Consider the following 19886-nt stretch of genomic DNA (forward strand, 5'->3'; position numbering starts at 1 on the left):
ACTGCCCAAAATTCGAACCTGGGGCTGAACGCCACCCGCAGACCGACCAGAAGGAGGTGACGTATGAGGGCCCCCGCGCCTCTGCTCCTTCGAGCCGATCCCTGGCTCAGGGGGCGGGGCTACTGCAGAGGCTGGCTAATGGGAGGACGGCGCGGGGAGCGTCCGGCCGGTTAGTGGCCAAGTAAAGTAAACAGAGGGCGGGGCGGGGCGGGGCGGGGCGGGCCGGCGCCCGGGTGGCCCCCGGGAGGGGGCGGAGAGAGCGCGGCGGGCGGCGGCGGCCGGGGAGGCCCGGGAGGCCGCGGCGCGGTCACTGCGAGCCGAGCCGAGCCGAGCCGCGCCGATCGCCATCCGGCCCCGGCCCAAGCGCGATCCCGGCCGGCGGCGCGGCCCGGCGGGCCCGGCGGCGCCGCACCCCATGGAGCTCGAGAACATCGTGGCGAACACGGTGCTACTCAAGGCCCGGGAAGGTGAGGCGGCCGGGGGGGCGGCCGGCTGAGAGGACGCTCGCGCGCGGCCTCCGAGCTCGGTGGGGCGCCCCAGCCGCGCGGTCCCCTAGGGCTCCCCCGCACCAGCGCAGACACTAACCCTTCCGGCCGGTCGTCTCATCTCCTCCGCACCTGCCCCCCGGACTCAGGGCCCAGGAAGGGGCGGGGGTCAGGCCACCGCCCTCGCTGGGAGGCGGCTGCGGGGGGGCGGGGGTGAGGGAAGGAAGAGGGACGGGGTGAGATCTGAGCCCCGGAGCGCCTCTCCGAACCCTCTCCCTAGTGAAAGGTGAAAAGATGCCCCAGGAAGGGGCAGCCTATCGCACGTGCCCAGGGCCCAGACCCTGCGCTGAGCTTCGGGCGCCCAGCCTGTGCAGGCACCAAGTTGGTGCAGGTTATAAGCTGAAAATGAATGAGGGACCTCTACCTTAGCACAGCCCACACGACTTGGGAAAACTGCTTCTAGTCGTATATGCTACCAATCCTACAAACACTTCCTCCGTGCCTCAGGACACTGGGGACAGAGGTGAATGAGTCACCATTTTTGACCTCAGGAAGCCCAGGGTCTAGTAGGGCAAATGGGCACAGAAATAAGTAAGAGCAGAGCTTTGAAGGAAGAGAGCATGCCCAGGTGGCCAAACCATAAGTGCAAAGCCCTGCACTTTGAGCCAGTCATATAAACCTGGTCTGTGCCTAACTTCTTCATGACTCCGGCTTCAGGTGTTATCAGGTGCTGGCTCTACGAGGTTGCAGGACACAGGAGGACCATACCTAGCCCTCACTGCTCTGTTATCAATCTGCCCCTCCCCTACCATGCCCATCTCAGTAACATAATCAGCAAGCATCTACTCTGTCCTGTCCTGTCCAGGGTGCTGGAGACCCAGCATGAAGAAGACCCTTTTTGGAACTCTTGGACTGAGACAGTTTTTCCACTCTTCTGGGCTTCCAGGCTGAAAGAGTCATCTGCTTTGTTTTTGTGCCCCATTTTACAGGTGGGAAACTGAGATTCAGATGAGGCGCTAGCCCCAAGGTCACAGAGACTGACTGACTAGATCTAGGACACAGGATGTCTCCAACAGTCTGTAGGAAGCTTAGAGGAGACCCCAGCTGGCACAACATCTGGTGCTCCCTGTTGACCCCAGGGCAGGCTGGGTTCTTAGTGCCCGGAACCTTCCTTATCTTCTGTCCTCCTAGCCTCTGGTCTTCCTCACAGTCTCTGGGGGCATCTGCCGGTTCTGTTCTGCCTTGTCATCCAGCCAGCCAGGGAGGAGGAGTTGGGAGAGCCTGGCCAGGACTCCCTCCCAAGAGCTGTAGTCCATTCAGGCCTCAGGCCTGCTGAGAGCACCATCTTGACTAGCTAGAGAGTGTGGGCACTCTCGGACAGGCTTCCTCAAGCTGTATCGGAGGCTCTGGGGAGTATGGTCAGACTGGGGACCCTCCCCTGAAGAACCCTCACCCCAACATGATCTGCCCCTCCCACTTGCATGACTCTAGACAAATCTCTCTTGTGAAATGGTTGGGGACAGGGAAACCAAGAAAAGGAATCCCAGTTTTCACTGAGTCCTTGGCCCATGGGCTGGCTGCATCAGAATCACTTCATGAGCTGGCTGACAGCTTGGGGTCAGGGCCTTTGCCAGGTTCCCACATGATCCAAGGCCTTCAGTGATTGGTGTATGTATACAGTTGACACCTGATAGATGCCTGTTATGTGGGGGTGGGCAAAGAGCTTGGGCTATGGTCCTGGGGAGCTGGGTTTCAGTCCTGCTTTGCCACCTTCAGAATTTGTGATCTTGGACAAATAGATTCTTCATTTCAGAACCTGGGGTTTCCCCATGAATTTGGGTCAGGTTTGGCAGAATGGCTGCAAGGATGAAGTAGGCCTGGGATGTGAGCCTTTACTCAGTCCTCCTTTCCCAGGGGCCCATGGAGGGGGCCAGGCTAGGGTGGGGAGGAGCCCACTACCGGTAGAAGTTCCACCCCAGCACAGGATATTTGCATGTGACTCTGCTTCTGCCTTGATGTGGCTGAGGGGGAGGGGGAGGAGGAAGTAACTGGTTGGGGGAGGCAGCACATGGAGAGTTGGGTGAGGGACCTGCAGGGGTGGGGGATGAGTTCCCCTTCTGGGGACGCCTGGCCCTGAGTAAGGGATGCGAGTGGGGGGTCTGTTGCTTACTAGCAGTGAAGCAATGACTGGGGTGTGCTGGGACTGACTGCAGGAGGGCTGCTAGCAAGTTTCTCAATGGGTGCCTGCAACACTTCCTCCTCCAGGCAGCTTAGGTCAGGGAGACCTACCCATTTCCCCTACGCCATGTGCCTTCACCCAGTTCAGATGAAAACAAGGCTGGGGAAACTGAGGCCAGGCACAAGAAAGTGATTTCCTGAGGTTGTCATCAAGTTGTTGGAGGGATGCTCTCCTTTTGCCACAGCCCGGCTGGGAGCCAGACAGACTCCCGCTCACCCTCACAACACCTCTGGAGGTAGCTTTGGATCCAAAATGCACTGGGAGAAATTGAAGTTCTTGCAGGGCAAGTGATGTGTGAGTTAGAGATTCAAACACAGGTCTGTGAGACCCCAGGCACAGACCCTTTCCTCCCTTCTCAACCTGGTGGCTGGTGAGCCACATCTGGCCAGCTCTTTAGCATGTTTTATTTATTTGGCTTCAGTGGGTTTTTAATAAAAAAGGAACCCATAAGGCATACGGGTTATGTCCAGATTCCCAGATGCTTCTGAGAAATTAAATGGAAGCAGGCCACAAGCAATCAGCATTCCTGCCTAGCAACAACCAAGCAATTGGAGTTCTAATGTACTTGTCCCTGTTGGAAGGGGCATGCCTGGTACAGTTCACCACACTCCCAACCATTCCCTATTGTCTCCCACTTGACCCACATTAAGCATATCTGCCTGGCCTTATGGGCACTTGAGCCACTACCCTGGTCTCAGCAACTATAGATGGGGTCAGTTAGGTAAAATAAGGTGACAAGTGTCAGGGAAGCCCTTGTGTGCAGTGGGTGGATCTTGAGTGCCAGCCATCCTGGCACCACCTTATTTCAGTCTCTGATAGCTCAAATGCGGGGGCCAGGAATAGGGAACTTTAGCTTTCCCAGTGGCCCAAACTATTGCTTCTCGAGTATGACCTGGAATCTCTCCTTTCTGGGCCTTGATTTACCGAGTTCCCACCTTCTCTGTGATGTCCTTCACTACTTCACTTGGGACACCCCTACCTTGGAGGAAGCGGCTAAGACTGGACCCCTTGCTGAAGCTACCTGGAAACCCCACCCTCCCTCACTAGCCTGGCCTCACTGCCCCTCATGGCTTATCCAACCCAGGAGGGCCCAGGGGACAGTGTGTATCCTGGAGGCCAGCAAGGGATTTTTAGAGCCTAGGGTGCCTCCCAGAGTGCACTGTGCTGAAGTTGGAACCCCAGGTCTCTAGAGCATGCTGAGGGTGAAGAGGAAGCCCAGACCCAGCACGCACTTGTTCCCACAGGTGGTGGTGGGAATCGCAAAGGCAAAAGCAAGAAATGGCGTCAGATGCTGCAGTTTCCCCACATCAGTCAATGCGAAGAGCTGCGGCTCAGTCTTGGTGAGGCCTGGGTGGAGATGGGGTTGAGGAGGTGGCTGAGGCCAGGGGGACCTACTGATGATCGGGAACCTCCCTTGAGACCTAGGCTCAGGGTGGAAGGAGAGGGTTGAGGGGTCTGGGGGGCATACATCCTGCCAAGCTCCAGTTTCTGGGTTTGGGTTAGGGGGAAAGCAGAGAGCAAACAGGATAGCAGGGGCAGGGTGTGTGGGTGTGGGGAGTAGGGCAGGTTCAGATTTGGGGCATTCTAAGAGAAGCAGAGGAAGGGAGGGTCAGGCTCACAGGACAACGCAGTGGGGGCTGGAACCACCCACAGATTGACTGTGACGGAAACTCTAGTTCTGCCCTACCCAGCAAAGCTTTAATTAAAGGCCCTCAGCCTGGGCAGTGTGGCAGGGTTCCTTGTAGAAGGGGACAGAAGGGTCTGGGCCCCCTCTGATAGCCTGCATATGGGCACGGGGTATACCGTGGCTTCTTCCACTGCTTGGGAAGGAGACCTAGCTTTGAGCTCAACGGAAGCCACAGCTTCCTCCCCACTTTCGCCAGGCAGGCAGCAGGTGTGTGCCTGGCCCTGCCCGGAACCTCACAGACCACACCCAACCCCAACCCTGTGACATATGCAAGTGATGTGAGCCAGCAAGGGGGAGGTGAGGGCCCTACTCTAGAGCCACAGTCCTGGCTATGTGACCTTGTGGACCTGTGTGTCACTTAGCCTATGTGGGTCTTGGAATCCCCAGCTCTGATGGGAAAAACAGTATTGCTTACCTCAGGGTTGTGGTGAGGATTCTAAAAGAGATAATGGCAGCCATGCTGCAGGCCTAGAAGCTGTCGCTGGGGCCCAAGGCCTGGCAGTATAGACAGAAGTGCCCCGCTGGCTGGCTCTAGGCCTGGGAACCCAGCAGCACCCACCTCTGCCCGCAGAGCGTGACTACCACAGCCTGTGCGAGCGGCAGCCCATCGGACGCCTGCTGTTCCGAGAGTTCTGCGCCACAAGGCCAGAGCTGACCCGCTGCATTGCCTTCCTGGATGGGGTGGTAAGTGCAGCCCAGACCCAGGTCCAGAGGCCTCAGGCAGAGGATGAGTGGAAGTCCCAGGCCACATGTGCCCAAGCTCCCCACACCTGTCGCTCTTCCCATCCCCCAAACGTCTCTGCCTCCATCCTGCAGGCGGAGTATGAAGTGACCCCTGATGAGAAGCGGAAGGCGTGTGGGTGGCGGCTGATGCAGAATTTTCTGAGCCACACGGTGAGTGAGCAGTGATGGAGGGATGACAGCAGTGAGCACAGCTCAGTGATGGGGAGAGAAATGACCACAGCCTGGGCAGAGAGTACCCTGGAGCTGCTCCAGGCGCACCAGGCAGTTCTGTGGGCATGGAGCCCAGAAGGACAGAGCAGCACTCTGAGCCAAATAGGCTGCCAGCGGCTCTGTTTCACCCTGCCCCAAGAGGCGCAACAGGATGGAGTTCTGCAACTGGGCACTCGCTGGTGTTCCCTTGACCTACAGCCACCCCAGACACAGACTTGAGATATCTTCCATCTCTGCCCAAGATATCTGCCATCTTGCCCTTGGACAAGGGGGACCCCCTGCACTGACCTGTGGTCTGTCCCCAGGGTCCTGACCTCATCCCCGAGGTTCCCCGGCAGCTGATAACTAACTGTGCCCAGAGGCTGGAACAGGGACCCTGCAAAGACCTCTTCCAGGAGCTCACCCGGTAAGCCTCTCGCTGCCACAGGCCTGGAATTGTGTCCAGAGGAGGGACGTCTGTGGGCCTAGAAGGCTGTAAATAGCACAGCAGCTAGGCTGAGAGGGAGCTTGTCTTTTCTTCCTGGCCTTGCTCTGCTGTGGGACTTGGGGAAGGTGCCTGCCCTCTGTAGCATCCTCAGCTTCAGCATGGGCAGTATGTCTGCCACCTGGGGAGGTGGGGTGGCAGTAGAGGATGATGCATTTTGGGCTCAGCAGGCACCAAACAAGGGGCCTGGCCCATTGAGCCAAGAACCTGTGGGATCAGGCTGACTGGCAGGCTGGGCCTTCTCAACAGACTGACCCACGAGTATCTGAGCATGGCCCCCTTTGCTGACTACCTCGACAGCATCTACTTCAACCGTTTTCTGCAATGGAAATGGCTGGAAAGGTGAGTTCATCGAAGGCTGGACCAGGATAGACCAGGTTGCTAGGGTTCTCGTGGGCCTTGGGCCCCAGCTCAGCTAACATTTGCTCCCCAACCCCTTGCCCACAGGCAGCCAGTAACCAAAAACACCTTCAGGCAGTACCGAGTGCTGGGCAAAGGTGGCTTTGGAGAGGTGAGTGGCCAGGCCAGAGGTCGGAACATGGACTAAGTTGGATCCTGAATCAGCCCCTTCCCCCCTCTAAGCCCTTGGAAGGGCATGCCCCAGGAAGGGCATGGCTGATTCCCATTTGCCCCATCTACTCTGGCTCTAGGTGTGTGCCTGCCAGGTGCGGGCAACAGGCAAGATGTATGCCTGTAAGAAGCTGGAGAAGAAGCGGATCAAGAAACGCAAAGGGGAGGCCATGGCGCTGAACGAGAAGCAGATCCTGGAGAAAGTGAACAGTAGGTTTGTAGTAAGTACAGACAGAAGACTCACCCTCCACCCTGCCCTGACCCCTTGGAGATGCCCAGGAAGGCAAGACTTTGGGTGTTGGCACCAGACCTGGGGAGCAGGTAGGGCCCCAAGCAACTGAAGGATTTGGGGGGTGACTAGTACCAGCCCTGCCATTAGGTGGCCTGAGGCCCCTGCTTGAGGGCATGGATCCCCTTGGCTACAGGTGAGCTTGGCCTACGCCTATGAGACCAAGGATGCACTGTGCCTGGTACTGACGCTGATGAATGGAGGTGACCTCAAATTCCACATCTACCACATGGGCCAGGCTGGCTTCCCGGAGGCTCGAGCTGTCTTCTACGCTGCTGAGATCTGCTGTGGCCTGGAGGACCTGCACCGGGAACGCATCGTGTACAGGTTGGGGGCTGGCAAGGCACAGGTGGAAGTGGGGGCTGTCATTGAGGCTACAGTCTGCTGCGTACTGGCTCAGGGCTCCAGACTCAACCATACTGGAGGACTTGAGAGGCTCAGGACCCAGCCCTTAGTGTCCGACTGACACAAGTGTGAATCCAGTGTTGCTGACCCTTTCTGTGTGATCTTGAACCAGCCAGCTCCCTGCTTCCAACACTATTATCTTTCCTGGGAAGCAGTTTATAATTTCTACCCCTACCCCTACCAGACATGGAGCCTGGCACAGAAGGCTCAACTGTGAACTCTGCTTATTATTGTTCTTGGTGATGATTTTGTTTGAGCCTCCCAACAGCCCCAGGAGGGGGTGGATGAATAGGCCCATTTGACAGATAGGAAAGTAGAGTCAGCCACCAAAGGGGAGAGAAGTAGGGAGCTACTCACCACCAAGGGCAAGCAAGGCTATTGATTTGTTCTCTACTTCACCCCTGCCTTGGGTGGGAGGTACCTTCCATTTGCCTGGCAAGCTTTGGCTGCCCTGGCTCTGTAGATCCTTCCTGGTTCCCTGGCAAACAGAGCAATCTCTGACCCTGCCCTTTTCTCCCTGCAGGGACCTGAAGCCAGAGAACATCCTCCTGGATGACCACGGTAGGTGGAGAGCCATAGGGATGGTAGGGGGTGGGGAAGCCCTGGCCCACCTGCTTAATGGGGCTCCTGCACCTCCACTCACATTTAGGTCATATCCGCATCTCCGACCTGGGGCTGGCTGTGCATGTGCCCGAGGGCCAGACCATCAAAGGCCGAGTGGGCACTGTGGGCTACATGGGTGAGTCTCCCTCCAGCCTGGGCCACCCATCTCCTGGGTCTCCTCACTGACTTCCAACACTATTATCTTTCCTGGGAAGCAGTTTATAATTTCTACCCCTACTACCAGATTGTAGGGACCAGACATGGAGCCTGGCACAGAAGGCTCAACAGTGAACTCCCCCACTGATTCAGTTTGGGAGTCTCCTGACCCCTAAGAACTAGAAAGAGCTGTTGTTTTCCTCTTGTAGATTAGGAGAGCAGCATTCAGCCAGGGGCCTGCACACATGTGAATTCACATCATTCCTGTACCTGATACTTATTTGCTGGGCTTGCACCTGGCTACCAGTGAAGGGTGAATGGGGACTCAAACCCCTTTTCATAGGCGTAGCCCCACTCTGAGCTCCCAGGGACTGCATGACACTAAGGTCCCACCTTTTGCTTATTGTGTTTCCTTGGGCCAGAGCACCCTGCACCATCCCTGCCTCACAGCATCACTTTCTGCAAGTATAATACCTGCCCCTAGGGTAGCCTTGAGCATGCAGTAGAGGCAAACCCTGGTAGGCAGACTGTTTTGCAAATGAGACTTCTCCTTTCCCATGTTAAATCCAGAGGTTGCAAACTGGTAGCTACACGGGCCTTATTTGGCCTACTTTTGTGCTCAAATCAAATCATTTTAAAAATAGTTTGAATTGGTCATTAACATTGAGAAAGCCAGGCAGCCTTATATTAAAAATATGAGTTTGTCTTTCCTTGAAAAAAAGCAGAAGAGGGCCTCCCGGTGGCGCAACGGTTGAGCACTGGGTTGCGAAGCTGCCCGCAGCTTCTGCAGCGCCGGTTCGATCCCCGGCTGCTCCCCGGACACCGGAGGAGGGTCCCACATGGCGCGCAGACCTCTCCTGCCGCCCGCTGCTCCCCTCAGCAGTGTACTTCTGGCCTTCTGCCTGCTCTGCTCCCCGCTCTGGCTCTGGTGAATTCTCTCACCCTCCCGCGCTTCTGACTACCTAGTGCTTGAATAAATAAATAAATCTTAAAAAAAAAAAAAAAAAAAAAAGGCAGAAGACCTGGCCCTGGCCCCCCTGCTGTCCTTTGATGGGCCAAGCACTCTCCTACTCTTGGGTGCCCACGGGTGGGTGGGTGTTCATTTGAGCTGATCCACTGTAATGTGTGTGGGGCATTCTGGGCCCCTGGGCTAGGCTCCCACCTCCCACCCAGCGCTGATCCCCACGCCCCTCTGCCCAGCTCCCGAGGTGGTGAAGAATGAGCGCTACACATTCAGTCCAGACTGGTGGGCACTAGGCTGCCTCCTGTATGAGATGATTGCAGGCCAGTCGCCCTTCCAGCAGAGGAAAAAGAAGATCAAGCGGGAGGAGGTGGAGCGGCTGGTGAAGGAAGTGCAGGAGGAGTATTCCGAGCGCTTCTCGCAGCAAGCGCGCTCGCTCTGCTCCCAGGTGGGCTCTGTGGATAGTGGGCGCGGGCGGCCAGACTAGTGGAGTGGAGGCATGTATCCCAGCCACCCTGACTGACCCTGCCTTGTTGTAGCTCCTCTGCAAGGACCCTGCTGAGCGCCTGGGCTGTCGTGGAGGCAGTGCCCGAGAAGTGAAGGAGCACCCCCTCTTCAAGAAGCTGAACTTCAAGCGACTAGGAGCGGGCATGCTAGAGCCACCTTTCAAACCTGACGTGAGTACTGCCCACTGCGGCTGAGGGCAGACCTAGCCTGGCGCGGGCTGGGGACCCTTGGAGGGTAGGTTAGTATATGTTCTGTGCCAGAGTCAGAACACCCAACTTAGATGGCTTAGCCAGCAAAGACATCAGTTGCCCCAGCTATCTGAAAATAGAACTTTGTGATTTGATATGAGTTGGTAGGATTTGGAGTGGGGGGCTGGGAACCCCGTTATCCCATTAAGTAAATAATTTTTTTTTAAAGATTTATTTTTATACAAGAACTGCGGCACAGGCTAGAGGCGTGGGAGGGTGAGAGGATTCACCAGAGACAGAGTGGGGAGCAGAACAGGCAGATGAAGACACTGCTGAGGAGAGCAGCGGGTGAAGCAAGAGTGGTCTGCTGCGCCATGTGGGTATCTCCCTGGCTGGCCAGGAATCAAACCCACACTGCAGAGGCTGCGGACAGCTTCACAGCACTGTGCTTAACCTGCTGTGCTACCAGGGAGGCCCAGTAATTAATTTTTTTTAAAAATTTGCTTATGCATACAAGAATTGGGGTGTAGGCCAGAGGTGTGGGGGTTGGGGGACGGTGAAAGGATACACCTGAGACAGTGGGGAGCAAATTAGGTGGATTGACTGAAATACACTACTGAGTGGAGCAGCAGGTGAGACAGGAGAGGTCTGCTGCGCCATGTGGGTTAGCTCCCTGGCCAAGGATTGAACTCGTGCTTCAGTGGTGACCAATAGCTTCATAGTGCTGAGACTTAACCCATATAAATAGGATAGGGTCTCCAATGCTTTTAGTGTCCAATGTTGAAGTGTCCCTAGATCCAAAAATAACTTACCAGGTCATACCAAGTAGGCACACTCTACTTTCAGATATTGAGGGAGGGCCTCCCTGGTGGCACAAGGGGTTGAGCGCGGCGCTGTGAAGCTGACTGCAGCCTCTGTGGTGTGAGTTGGATCCCTGGCCAGGGAGCTACCCACATGGCACAGCAGTCCTCTCCGGACTTGCCCGCTGCTCCCCTCAGCAGTGTACTTCAGTCTGTCTGCCTGTTCTGTTCCCTGCTGTCTCTGGTGAATCCTCTCACCTCTGGCCTATACCCCAGTTCTTGTAATCATAAATAAATAAATATTAAAAAAAAAAAAAGATATTGGGGGAAACCTGTAATCCTCTAGGCTCACACAGAAAGCCCCAGGAGGATTTTTGAAGTGGGAAGAGGTGATTAAGAGTTTCTAAAATTAATTGTGTGATGGTTACACAACTCTGAATATGCTAAAAGCCTTTGAAATATATGACTTTTATTTATAATTTTTTTTTTTAAGATTTATTTATTCATGCATACAAGAACCAGGGTACAGGCCAGATGTGCAGGAGGGTGAAAGGATTCACCAGAGACAGAGCAGAGAACAGAACAGGCAGAATGACTGAAATACACTGCTGAGGGGAGCAGCGGGTGAGACAGGAGAGGTCTGCTGCGCTATATGGGTATCTCGCTGGCCGGCCAGGATCAAACCTGTGCTGCAGAGGCTGCGGACAGCTTCACAGCGCTGCACTCAACTGCCTGCGCCACCAGGGGAAGCCCTGAAATATATGACTTATAAGTCCGTCTTTTGGCTTACCCGGAACCAGGTCTCTAACCATGCTACATGAATTCTGTCTCACTTCCTTTCCTACTGGTCACCTTACAGTCTTTATACCCAGGCTGCTGTCACCAGTACACAGCAGTGGGCTTAGTCCAGACCCACATGCTACTAGCTTAGCCACCCCAGTTGACCTACAGTGCCTCTCATCTAATCATTTAAAAAAAAAACCCTGAAGGGAAAAAAAAAGTCCTGAGGCAGCTCCTCATTGCATGTAATTACTCAGAGGCCCCTTGGTGGCTACCTCTGGATCACTGGCCCACATAAACCGCTGCCCAAAGGAAAACCAAGATGCTGATGCCAACAGGGGTAGGGTTGTTGTGCTGGCAGGACAAGGGCTGCCTGTCACACCAGGTAACTTTGACCTCTGGGCCTCCAGCAAGAGAGTCCCCTTTATAGAGTCTCATCCATTCACTGAATATCTCAGTGGATCAGGCTTCCTACAGGCAGGAATACCCTCGAGTCATCAGATTCCAAGTAATAGAAACCTAACACAAACGTGTGCCCAATGTTGAGCTTACTGGTTTCTTTGGCTAGAAAGTCCCAGATCAGCCCCAACATAAGGGCCTCATACCTTGTTGCCAGGATTCCATCTCTTGGTTCTGCTCAACCCGTTGACTATCCTCCACTGAGTATAAGGTCACAGGGAAGGTTCTGATCATCCAGGTTATGTGCTTGTCCTTCTCTCATGTTCAAGTGGACCAGGTCCTGTGATTAACAGTTCACCAGAAAAACAGGGGAGACTAGAAGGTGGTGGACAGGACAGGCCGATGACTGTCAGTCACACACGTGATTGTTCATTCACTCAACAAATATCTGAGTGTCTGATCTCAGAGTAAGTTAACAGGACCCAGCTCTACTTTTGTATGAGTTCTAGTGGGGAGAGCCACCAAAATCAACCAGTAGAGGGAAAAAAATGTCAAGTTGTGGAAAGAGCAAAAGAGAAGAAAGAAGCAGACTAAGATGATGAGGAATGATGTGGGGTGGGCATACGTATTTTTAGACAGGATGGTTTCTGTAGAGCTCACAGTTAAACAGAAGCCTCAAATGTGTGAAGGAGAGAGCAGTGCTAAGATTTGGGCGGGGAGAAGGAACAGCATGGAGGGCTGGGGCAGGGACCAGCTGTAAGTGGCATCCAGGGTGCCAGTGTGTTTGGAGAAAGATATGATTCTTATTCTTAGTGTGATGGGCCTTTAGGGACTGTCACCAAGCATGAGGTGTGGGTAGTAGGCCATAGAAGGGTAAGTGGAAGTGAGAGGTCAACTAGGAGGCTAGGAGGTCAACTACGCCTCTGAAGGGTTGTGTCATGTAGGCCTCACTCATGGGTAGTACCTGGCTTCTAGCAGCCTTCCTCGGGGCTGGCACAGCCACTGTAGTCTACACCTTCCTATTTCCTGTGCACATCATCTCATTAACCTTCAAGTCATTTTACTGCCCCCCAGTCTTTCATACAAAGTTAGAGAGAAAATCAGTGCTCTGGAGCTTAACCTTTTAGAAGCAGCAGGTGAAAATAGAGCTCAGTGATGGTATCATTTTTACCAGCCGTAAGCCCTATTGAGATTTAATTCACATACCATGGAATTCTCTTTGTGTGTGTGTGTGTGTGTGTGTGTGTGTGTGTGTGTGTGTGTGTGTGTGTAGAAGAACTGGGATATAGGCCAGAGGTGTGGGAGGGTGAGAAGATTCACCAGAGAGAGTGGGGAGAAAGAACAGGCAGATTTACTGAAATACACTGCTGAGGGGAGCAGCAGTTGAGACAGGAGAGGTCTGCTGTGTCATGTGGGTCAGCTCCCTGGCCAGGAATTGAACTCAGGCCATAGCGGTGATAGCACTGAGACTTAATCCCTAGGCTACCAGGGCAGTCCCAATTCATTTAATAAAGTGTATAATTCAGGGGCACCCCTGGTGGTGCAAGAGTTTAAACATCAACACTATGAAGCAATCTGCAGCTACTGCAGCACAAGTTTGATCCCCGGCCAGGGAGGTGACCCACATGGCGTAGCAGACCTCCCCTGTCTTGCCAGCTGTTCCCCTCAGCAGTGTATTTCAGTTAATCTGCCTGTTCTGTTCCCTACTCTGTCTCTTGTGAATCCTCTCACCCCCCGCATATTTGGCCTACATCTCTGGCACTTATATGCATAAATAAATAAATCTTTTCTTAAAAAAAAAAAGTAAAGTGTATAATTCAATGACTTGTAGTATACTTACAAGAGTTGTGCAATTATCAACATAATTTTAGGACATTTTCATCATCACACCTCCCCTCCAGAGAAACCCCATATCCATTAGCGGTCATTTTCCCATTCTCTATTCCCCTGGCCTTTGGCCACCACTAGTGTCCTTTCTGTCTCTTTATATTTGACTGTTCTAGACATTTCGTATAAGTGGAGTTAGATGCTATATGATCCTTTGTGTCTGGCTCCTTTCACTTCGCGTGGTGTTTTCAAGGTTCATCAGTGTTGTCGCATTTATCAGCACAGCCACGTGCCACATCACATTTCAGTGGTGGTCCCTAAATACAGCATGAGTGTGTCATAGGCTGGACCATCTAGGTTTGTACAGTTACTCTATAACATTCACACAATGACAATATTGCCTAGTGATCCATTTCTCAGGACGTTTCCCTATAGTTAAATGACACGTGACTGTGCTTTGGTCCGTTTTTATGACTGCATATTCCATTGTGTAAACATGTGACACTTTGCTTATCCACTCATCAGTTGATGGACAGTAGGGTCATTTCTACTTTTTGGCTACTATGAATAAGCTTTTGTATGGACATATATTTCCACTTATCTTGGGTATACACCTCAGAGTGGAACTGCTGCTGACTCGTAGGGTAGTGCGGTGTTTAACCCTGGTGGGGAACTGCCAGGCGTCTTTCCAAAGTAGCTGCACCCTTTTACAGAATGTTGTCTTCATTGACATCCTTAATAGCAGCATTTAGAAAACAATGTAAAGACAAACAAGCCAGGGGCCTTCTGGAGTGAGGAGGGCTCCTGTCAGAGGCCTGGGGTATGGGAAGGCAGGAGGGCTGGTTGGCTGTGGAACATGTAAAATGTCCACTGGACATCCCTGGAAGAGAACCCACCAGCCCGAGGTCCTACAGAGGGGTGCCGCACTGAGAGGTCCAGCTGAGATTCAGCCCTACTCACCTCACCCATTGCACCCCCAGATGGCATGTATACATGGATGGCATGTATGTTATCACTTCCACAGCTCCTCGGGACCTGGGTGGGTACAACAGATCCCACAGACTGGTTAATGAGCAGTGAGGAATAATGATCCCCAGTCTACAGAGGGGAAACTGGGCCTCAGAAAAGACTGCTGTGATTTACGAAGTGTATAAAGCACCCCATTTCTGGCTCCAAACTAGAGAGCTCCGGAAGGCAGGCACAACCAGACCTATGCTGGAATAAATCTCTGGGTTAAGCTACCTTCCTGTCTGTGTGTCTTTCTGTGTGTCTGTGTATCTATATACTTCTGTCTATGCGTGTCTGTGTGTGTGTGTATATATGTATGTGTCCAGGTGTGTCTGTGTGTATGTATCTGTCTTCTGCGTCTGTGTATCCATGTCTCTGTGTGTCTTTGTGTGTATGTGTATTTGTTTCTTTGTGTGTGTGGTCTGTGTCTGTGGTGTTCCTATCTGACCGCCACTTCTGCCCCCCTAGCCCCAAGCCATTTACTGCAAGGATGTTCTGGACATCGAACAGTTCTCCACGGTTAAGGGTGTGGAACTGGAGCCCACTGATCAGGACTTCTACCAGAAGTTTGCCACGGGCAGCGTACCCATCCCCTGGCAGAATGAGGTGGGGCCTGCTCAATGGAAGGGGTGGGCTTCAGGGGGGTAGTTCTGGGGGACGCTCTGACTGCTGCCTGTCTGTGGCAGATGGTGGAAACTGAGTGCTTTCAGGAATTGAATGTCTTTGGACTGGACGGCTCAGTGCCCCCTGATCTGGACTGGAAGGGGCAGCCGCCCGCACCCCCTAAGAAGGGACTGCTGCAGAGACTCTTCAGTCGCCAGGTAACCCCCAGTGGTGTCCCACCTGGACCCCCAGCCTGGCTCCAGGGGACGGTGGGTGGGAGGCAGAGCCGGTGCCTGCATGTGCTGGAAGTAGACAGCCACCAGCTGTGCCAGTGGTGCCCAGGGTCTCTGGCCTCATTCCCGCCTGTCCCCCACCCCTTGGCTGGGCTCACGGCCTCTTTTCTCTTTCCAGAGGTGAGCAGTGTGGGCTCCCCGTGGGTTGACCTTGCTGCCCAGCCTCGGGGAGCCACAGGCAGCCCTTCCATGGCAGAGGCGAGATGTGGGCGAAAGAAGTCTGGTGCCCGCTTCCCCCTCCCCTGCCCCGTTCCCACTGCTTCTGTCACCTGCACCCTGGCATCTTCGAGCTGCTGGCCTTGCTTAGCCGTCTTGTCTCCCCATGCCCTGCCGCCACTGGCCCCAGGGGAGAGGGGCTAGATGAGGCTTTGCCTGGCAGAGTCTGGGGTTTACCTCTTCCCCCTGACTTTAGTATTTCTGGCAGCCTTGCACAGATGTCCACACATGACCCCTTGTGGTGATCCCCTTCCCCAGAGCATGGCCCTGGGCAGCACCTGGACTGGCCTCAGTGACAACCCTGTGGCTAACAGCGCTCGCTCTGCCTCTCTCCCTCCGTGTCTTCCCTGCCCCTCCAGGATTGCTGTGGGAACTGCAGCGACAGTGAGGAAGAGCTCCCCGCTCGCCTTGAGCTCCCCACCCACCTCGAGCTCCCCACCCGCCTCTAGCCCCCTGCCTGAGGCCCCCAACAGCAGTTGGCGGTAGCAGCCACTCCAGGCGCCGTTTACAGTTTTGCACAGTGGTCTTCCCCATTGTCCACTCAAGCTGTGGCCTGGGGAACACAGCCGGAGCTAACCCCAGTGTGCTCTGCCTCTCAACCCGGGTCTGGCTGAGTTTGGCAAGGCCTGTGCTGTCCCTGGGACAAAGGTGCATCCCTTCAGCTCTTGTCTGTGGAGCTCGGGACTTTCTGTATTTATGTATTTGTACGAATGTATATAGTGACTAGAGCGTTCTAAGACCTACCCCAGAGCTGGCAGAGGGGCCACTGCCAAACTCAAGGCTCCTCAGGTCCAGCTTGGATAGGCCAGGCCCTGAGCCCCCAGCACTGTGCTCGCCACCGCTGCCGCCGCCACCGACCTCTGAGTGAGACTTGTGCCTGCCCTGCTGCCCTGGGCTCAGGCCACCACTTTTTGGGGCCCGATGCTGCCCCTTCTCAGCACTTGCCAGAGCTGGAGCTGGGTCCTCTGTGTCCCCTGGGCCTGTGCCAAAGTGTGACCGGAGATTGGTCTAACCCTGGGACCATCATCCACTGCCAGGCTATCCCAGATGGGTTGCCTCTGCCTTCCAGCCCCGAGGGCGCCTTGTCCCTCCTGCTGGGCCCTGCCCTGAAGACTCCTCTTGCTGAACATCCCAGACCAGGCCATGGAAAGGGAGGAATCCCTTGGCCAACCCTCGAACATTCCAGACTCCCCTCATAACAATAGACACATATGCCCAGCAATAATCCTCCCCTCCCATGTGGGGTGTGTGTCTGTGTGACATGTATGGTGTGCGTGTGTGAGTGTGTGTGTCTGAAGGAGGTAAGCTGAGGCTGTGTCTGCACCTCAGGCCCAGCTCTGGCCCTTCCCAGACTGTGACATCTGTCCTGGTCCCAGTGTAAGGGTGGCATGGGATTACAGGGCCCTGGTTTTTCCTATTTAAAGTCAATTTTTATTATTCATTTTGTCCAATGTAAGCTGCCACATATCTCTGTGAATACAGTCCGAGCACAAACCTGGCCAGCCACCCTTGCCTGCCTTTTTCTTACTCCTGGTGCTCCAAGGGTCTTCTTGCTTCCCAGATCCTGCTGGAGTGGGAAGGGTTTAGTGGTAGGCCTGGCAGCAAGGCCCAGGAGCCCCAGGGCTGCTTTTATGGTAGCCTCTCAAGTGACCAGGTGTTTGTGATTTTTGGGCTCAACCTATGGGTTACTTGGGCTCCTGAGTGGGGTGAGGCATGAGAGAAGAAGCCTTGGGTCCTCATCAGGTGTGTCTGCTGGCAAAGCAGGCCCAGATAGTAGTGTCACCTCCAAGGCTAAAGTGGCCTGGCTACCAGTCTTGGGAATGGTCTGGGGAGCAAGGTGGGTGGTGCAATTAGGAACACCTATCTGGTCTGTCTTACCTGGGTGCCTGCTGTGCATCCAGTCTGGGGCTAGCAATCATACTTAAGAGCCGGTGGTCCTCTGCTCTGCTCTTGAAGCAGGAATGGTGGCTGGACAAACTGGCAATGCTGGGAGCTAGGCTGTGGGAGCCAGTGGGGATCCACCACATGAGCATCAGGGAGGGTCCTCTGCCGACACCAGTTGAACTGGGATTTTTTTTTTTTTACATTTATTTTTATTATTTTTTTAAAAATTTATTTACTTATACAAGAACCAGGATACAGGCTAGATGTGCAGGAGGGTGGGAGGATTCACCAGAGACAGACTGGGGAGCAGAACAGGTGGGCTGACTGAAATACACTGCTGAGGGGAGCAGTGGGTGAGACAGGAGAGGTCTGCTGTGCCATGTGGGTTAGCTCCCTGGCCAGGGATCGAACTCATGACTCATGCTGCAGTGGCTGGCAATAGCTTGATAGCGCTAAGATATAACCCCTGCACCACCATGGAGACCCTTGAACTGGGATTTGAAAGAGACATTCATTTGGGGGGACAGAGGGTTCGGAAGCATTCCATCTATGCTAAGACTTGGAGTTAACACCTATTGACCCCAGATCTGACCCAGACTTCACAAACTCATTGCTGTTCTTTAGCCTCCCCAGGGCCCTGCTCTTTCCTCCAAGGAACACCTGCCCCCAATACCATCCCCCACTTCAAACCCAGCCCCACCCCCCCACCCCCACCAGAACATTTGTTCCTTGTCTCTGGGCTGGGTACCAATACTACAGAAGCCATAGCTTTGCAGTTGGACAGTTCTGGGTTCAAGTTCAGCCTGGACACTAAAGCAGGCTCCCTTATCTGGAAAGATGGATGCCCATAAGAACCCACCAGAGCAGATAGACACACATACATACACAAGGTCCTTAGGTCACTGGTAGGATGCAAGTGCTGGATGCCAAGCCAAGAACTAGTTCAAGGACAGGAGGTTCCAGGCACTGACTTAGTAGAAGGGGCCTCTGGGGCCCAGCTATTGGTGTATGGAGCACCAACTCCCTCTTCTGTTAACTTGAGGGAAACACTAAGGAAATAACCTTTACTAAGGTCTTCCAGCCAGTGCGTGGCTGGAGATGGATTGGAAGCCAGCTGCTGCTGATGGAACTGGATCCTGCTCATTAGGTTGGAGCTTAGGCACAGTTGCCCCTCTGTGCCAGTTTTTGTTGGGGGCAGGAAGGGTGGTTAGGTAGGTATTGGTGTGCAGAGGCCAAGCCCAACCCTGTACAAGGGTGAGTAGGTGCCAGATGAATGGTAGGTCCCCAAGGTATGCTACCTGTTGTGGTGGGTCTAGGCCTCCCACCAAGCTCTCCCTTGGCCCAGGGAGGCATCTAAAGAACTTGGTTGGGGTTCAGTTCAACCTGAAGCTTTTACCATAGTGGATCCTAGTTGGAGGTAACCCACAATTCAGTTCCTAACAAGCCTTCCCTAAGCTTATCCCCTCCCCATCCAGCTCTACGGTGGGAGCTGGGGACCCAGATGGAGACAAGGCCCCCGCCAGCTTGGAGCTCAGTCTGGTAGGGAGGCAGACGTGGGAACAGTGGGACCCAGCGCGATTACTGTGGCAGAGACAATTCTAGAACTGGCAGGGCTGGGACTGCTGCAGTACTGGAGATAAGGCCAACAACAAGTAGAGAAGGTCTCTTGACCACAGAGTTGTCAAATTCATGCCCTCCAGGACACAGGACCAGTTATGCCCAGATGGAGGAGACAGGGTCTCCAGTAGTTTAGGGCAGCTGAATGTCAGTTGGGGGGGGTGGATAGGGGTTCCTGGAAGAAGGGAGTGGCTGGAGCCGAGGTCAGTGTTCATGCAATGCTGTGAACACGAGGATGTGGGGCCTCATCTATTGATAGAAGACGGGAGTCCCTGAAGGGTTTTAACTGGTCGTGTTAGGGTGTCTGCCCAGTATATACAAAAGAACCCAAAGATTCTTTGGGCTGCTCACCTCTCAGCCCATGTTGTTGAGATGGGACTGGGGCTTTGCTTGCACCCCCTGAACACACATATATTACACACACCTACAGCTTGTGACCCAGGTGGCATTGTTAGGGATCTTTGGTTTCAAGTGACAGATATGTCCTCCAGCTAACCTAGAAGGTGTTAAAAGGATATGCAGGGAACTGATAGGGAAAACAATAACTGGGGAAGCTCTGGGGGTCTTATCCTGACCCCATTTCTCATCAGGGCCTTTGCATCACTGAGTCTTACTTCAAACTCAAATGGCTGTCTGGAACCTGCCCAATGTGCATCAGGGGAGCAGGACAGTTGGGGAAACCCATGAAGTTCAGTGAGTCCCCCTGATGAAATTAGGGTGCTTACACTGAAAGAGATTATAGATACTGGTGTGTTGAACACATGTCCCCTTCCCCAGTCATGGCCACCTGGATTTATTCACCAATGGACATTCGAGATGAGTCAGTCAGTGGAGCATGGGAGTGAGAGGTGGGAGTTACTAGAACTAGTGAAAGAATTGCGAGGTGACAGAGTAAAAGCCTAAAGCTTGGGATCATCCTTGCCACCATTTG

General features: G+C 54.0%; 1 protein-coding gene across 2 annotated transcripts; it reads left to right on the forward strand.

Moving 5' to 3' along the window:
- Positions 1 to 415: 415 nt before the first annotated feature.
- GRK6 (G protein-coupled receptor kinase 6) lies at positions 416 to 15903 on the forward strand (the record flags this gene model as incomplete). Of its 2 annotated transcripts, none has more annotated exons than XM_084244197.1 (16): positions 416 to 467; positions 3969 to 4064; positions 4983 to 5095; positions 5228 to 5305; positions 5671 to 5771; positions 6099 to 6191; positions 6297 to 6360; positions 6500 to 6640; positions 6845 to 7035; positions 7637 to 7674; positions 7763 to 7852; positions 9073 to 9281; positions 9373 to 9510; positions 14811 to 14948; positions 15029 to 15163; positions 15814 to 15903. In XM_084244197.1, 16 exons carry the CDS (start codon positions 416 to 418, stop codon positions 15901 to 15903), a joined length of 1767 nt encoding a protein of 588 aa, XP_084100323.1. The 2 variants fall into 2 exon arrangements, with proteins under 2 accessions (XP_084100323.1, XP_084100322.1); XM_084244196.1 differs by having other exon boundaries at positions 6500 to 6629; positions 6822 to 7035.
- Between the last annotated feature and the right edge of the window lie 3983 nt (positions 15904 to 19886).

The sequence above is a fragment of the Talpa europaea genome (genome assembly GCF_964194135.1).
Source record: "Talpa europaea genome assembly, chromosome: 9".
In the NCBI taxonomy this organism is placed as follows: domain Eukaryota; kingdom Metazoa; phylum Chordata; class Mammalia; order Eulipotyphla; family Talpidae; genus Talpa; species Talpa europaea.